Genomic DNA, 4,523 nt, shown 5'->3' with positions numbered 1-4,523 from the left:
GCTAGAACGAAGATCGATCTTTGAATACACTGATCTACCTTGCAACTGATCAAACAAGTCATCGAGACGCGGCAGAGGATACTTATTCTTCACAGTAGCTTTGTTCAACAGCCTGTAATCAATGCACATTCTCATCGTTCCGTCTTTCTTCTTTACAAACAATACCGGAGCTCCCCAAGGTGACATACTTGGTCTAATATAGCCTTTTTCCAGTCAGTCCTGTAATTGCTCTTTGAGTTCTTTCGATTCCGCTGGAGCCAAACGATATGGTGCTCGCGAAATAGGATTTGTCCCGGACACAAACTCAATGCTAAAATCGATTTCCCTCTGGGGTAGAAATCCAGGAATCTCATCGGGAAATACATCAAGGAATTCATTGACAACAGGAATATCTGATACTTCAAATCTTTTTCCCTGAGTCGCATCAATTGCATAGATCATGACTCCTTCATTTCCTGATGACAAGATTCTAAACATTTCCATTGCTGACACTAATGGAATACGTAATTACGAATCACTACCGTAAAAATTCCATTTACTGCCATAATACGGTCTAAATCTGACAACTCCATGGAAACAATCAACGGTGGCTCGATAATTTGACAGAGTATCCATTCCCCGAATACAGTCGAAGTCAGACATGTCTAGCTTGATTAGATTAGTTATCATAACATTATTATCGAATTTAATCACACAATTTAGAATTATCTCATGAGACATCAAACATACACCGGTAGGTGTAGAGACTGACACAGTATCTATCAACAGAGTAGTAGCAATCTCATGCTCATCAACAAATACAACAGATACAAATGAATGAGATGCTCCTGTGTCTATCAGTATACGCGCAGGATGATTAAAAATAAAGCAGATACCTGCAATAACTCCGCCCGGTACGTCTTGAACTTGATCCTGAGTTAGAGCATGCACTTGAGCCTGCTGTGGCCCTGAAAAACGCTGCGGAACAGAACCTCTAGGCTGAGGATAGCTAGACTGCTGAAAAGACTGAGTCGGAACAAAAGGTCTAGTTGCTGGTCCTCTGAAACCTTGACCAAACTGAGGTTGCTGAAATTGTTGTCTTGCTGCATTCGGACATACTCTAGCATAATGTCCAACTTGCCCACAGATATTACAAGATCCATGAACTCCCGTACACTGAGTACTGATATGCTTACCACCACAACGATCACAAAATACTCCACCTGGTGACCCAACTGAACCTCCACGCTGACTGCCAGAACTAGAAGAACTACTACGACTCTGTTTCTTGAACTGTTTTCCTTTGGCCTTAAAGTGTTGCTGCTTTGGTTGCTGATAAGACTGCGAAGGCTGATACGGCAGTAAAGGACGGTATAGTGGTGCACCAACTGGCATCGGCACATTGCCTCCGAAACTCTGAGGAAAACCTGGTTGAACTGACTGTGGTTCTGCCAAAAGTAGACTTGCCTCCACATTCTTGGCTTTCTCTACAGCATCGGCATAATTAACAGGCGCTCCAGCAACTACTAAAGTGCAAATGGTTCGATTCAATCCTTGCATAAAATGCGATAGCTTGTTCCGATCACTGCTAGCAACATGAGGAACATAGGCAAGAAGTGCTGAGAATTGAGAGGCATACTCCACTACAGTCATGTTACCTTGAGTCAATCTATTAAATTCAGCTTCCTTGGCCGAATAATACGAAGGCGGTGAATATTCTCGAGCAAACTGAGCGCAAAATACATCCCAAGTAACTCTTTCACCTGATTCCTTCAGAGCTTCCTCGGTAGTTTCCCACCATAACTGAGCTCGGTCTTTTAATTGACAAATAGCCAACTTAAGTTGCAAATCAGGAGTGTACTCCAACATATTAAACAAACGCTTCATACTTTTTAACCATGCTACAGCTTTCTCACCATCTTCATTCCCAAAGAATCGAGGAGGACGCATGTTCTGAAATCGGGATATCACTAGTTCCATTTCACCCATTCCTCTAGTCAACTGATCCACTTCATGCTCAACGTTAACATTTCGTGCTTCACCGCGAGGACGACGACCTCGTCTTCCCCATTCAGTCTCGTTAAGTCCTCTCACATTAGGAGCTTCAGATTCCTGAACAACTTCCTTTCCTTTTCTACCCTTACGTCCAGGTGCCATCTACAAGACACAAGGATTTAATCCAATGGCAGAAACAAAATAATCGGTCTAGTATAAGAGCATAAACTTAAACTAATACGTTCTAGTCATGCTGATACAATTAATTCAAAACATACAAACAAGTAAGAGCAAATAATCAAACACATGCACAATCATTTTATTTGTGCCTAAACTCGAGTGTCCTAGACTATAATTCGAGCGTATCCCAGTTACGCTCTGATACCAAACTGTGAGGGCCCGTGCACTTAATTAATATTTAATTATCAAACAACAAGGATTAATTGGTGTAAACAGCGAAAACGAGTTTAAAAACGTTCATTAGGGCCTACAGAAATTTCGGCATGACCTCCCCGTAAGTAGGACATCCCAAAAATCTCAAAACACAACAACAATAATATACGCTCGAAAATAACATCAAGTTCACAATCAACCACACAAACATCCTAAGCCGCACTGGCCAGGACTAGCCACGACATACAACAATTAAAATCCCAAACAACCTAAAAATATCACCATACAGCTACACAGGGCATCTCCCTGGCAAATGTATCAAACCAGCATAATATATATAAATATCTGGGAACTCTGACACAAACCGACTGACTACTGGGTACCACTCGCTGACGCTCCACCAGACGCGTCAAATCCCCTGGAATGACCTGCTATGGCATCAAAAACAACCACAACATAAAAAGAAAACAGGGGTCGGACCCCAGTACGACAAACCAGTAAAATCACGACGTATATAAAAGACATGTAATAATACCAAGTAAATGCAATGATATGCGATGCATGAATGGTAACAATGGAATAACGGATACCAAATGGAGTCCAAACGAATAGCATCATCAACAGTAACAGTGGCCACCCGTTCCAGGAATGCAGCATCAAATCGCCGCTCGTCCATGCACGTTGCATCGGGAATGCGAGTAGCTACGTCGCTCGTCCTTAGCTGTCATCTAGGAATGTGGCTAATCCTAACCCACTCGTCCCTCTGATGACTCAATATATCTCAACAGAATCAACATAAATCGCCGTCAAAGGAGTCAAGGCTCAATATGTTATGTCAATATAATTTATGCATGAATGCATCAAAATAAACATTCAAAGCACGTAATAGCAAACAACATTCACCGAATATTCTTACACGCCAATATAAGCGTCATAATAATATAGGTTTGAGCGTACCTCAATTATAAACTTATAATACCACAGTAAATTCTTAAGGACTTCCTGATGAACTCGTCCAACGATAAAACCTACAATATACATTCGCTATACACTTCAATACAATGCATTCCAAACGACTAAACCAAAATAAATCGGCTCGGTTAAAATTCGAAATCCGGGCAGCCTATATAAACCTTATACAATCTGAATTCAAGCTTAATACCTCAATAAACGAAACTAGAATGCACAACGGTAATTTCGCAAAGATGGCTCGCCGGAAAATGTCGCCGGAAACACTGTTCACGATCTGAAAAACGAGCTGGAAATTAGGGGAAAGCTTAGTACTTTACTATACAAACTAATCCACCAAAATACCACTAAGAATTGAAGCCGAAAATCTTACCTAGAACTGAATCAAAGCTCACGCACAGTGCTGAAAAACAGGACCGATCGAGCTCGTAACCTTCCAATTCAAGGTAGGAAAGACTCTAATATACTGGAGGAAGAAGATTGCTACGCCGCTACACTAAAAATCTGGCCGTTGTGAGCATCGCACGCTTGCTGCAGAAGAAGGAGAAAGGCGACAGGCAAGGCTGGAGAAGAGTTTCTGGATTTTGAGCGTACTGATTTCTATAAAATGGGTTTGGGTATTTAAAATTAAATGGTAATGGGCTGGGCCTAGTTTAGGTATTGGGCCTCACAAAACATTTTCTCCAGTCGCAATATTCAAGTCCATTAGGATATTGCTGGTCATAGCAGCATGATATGAATATGAAATATGACAGATATATTTGAAGAGAGTGTTCCATAATGGTGATATTATGGAAGAGATTTACATGTCTCAACCTGAAGAATTCACATCAGTAAGAAGTGAGCATAAAGTATGCAAATTTTATAGATCCATCTATGGACTCAAACATGCATCAAGGAGATGGAACCTCATATTTGACAATATTATCAAAGAGTTCGATTTTGTTAAAAACCTTCAGGAACCATGTATACAAGAAGGTTAGTGGGAGTGCAGTTACATTCTTAGTACTTTATGTTCATGACATACTACTCATTGGGAATGATATAGGAATGTTGCAGTCGACTAAAGTATGGTTATCTAGTAAATTTCCCATGAAAGATATGGGTGAAGAATCATATGTATTAGGAATGCGGATCTATAGGGATAGATATAAGAAGATGCAAGGACTCACCCAATCCACTTATAT

At 40.7% G+C, this 4,523-nt stretch overlaps 1 protein-coding gene across 1 annotated transcript; it reads right to left on the bottom strand.

The window, feature by feature from the left end:
- Positions 1-213: 213 nt before the first annotated feature.
- On the bottom strand, positions 214-3,611 carry LOC140971020 (uncharacterized). The gene is made up of 4 exons (XM_073433064.1): positions 3,530-3,611; positions 3,005-3,395; positions 876-2,136; positions 214-491 (listed from the first exon to the last, which is right to left on the bottom strand). The coding sequence occupies exons 2-4, from the start codon at positions 3,041-3,043 to the stop codon at positions 214-216; spliced, it is 1,578 nt and encodes a 525-aa protein (XP_073289165.1). The 5' UTR covers positions 3,044-3,395; positions 3,530-3,611.
- Between the last annotated feature and the right edge of the window lie 912 nt (positions 3,612-4,523).

Source organism: Primulina huaijiensis, chromosome 1, assembly GCF_012295235.1.
Source record: "Primulina huaijiensis isolate GDHJ02 chromosome 1, ASM1229523v2, whole genome shotgun sequence".
In the NCBI taxonomy this organism is placed as follows: domain Eukaryota; kingdom Viridiplantae; phylum Streptophyta; class Magnoliopsida; order Lamiales; family Gesneriaceae; genus Primulina; species Primulina huaijiensis.
The sequence above is the reverse complement of the archived record's forward strand: the minus strand, read 5'-3'. Positions and strand labels throughout refer to the sequence as shown.

Bases quoted from the DNA above. Each gene is read 5' to 3' on its own strand.
- LOC140971020 (XM_073433064.1), bottom strand. From the start codon at position 3,043: ATGGACGAGCGGCGATTTGATGCTGCATTCCTGGAACGG. The intron at 2,137-3,004 runs GTGGCCACTGTT...TGTGTCTTGTAG, and splicing joins ATGCTGCATTCCTGGAACGG to ATGGCACCTGGACGTAAGGG. The intron at 492-875 runs GTATCTGCTTTA...GTATTCCATTAG, and splicing joins ACCGGGCGGAGTTATTGCAG to TGTCAGCAATGGAAATGTTT.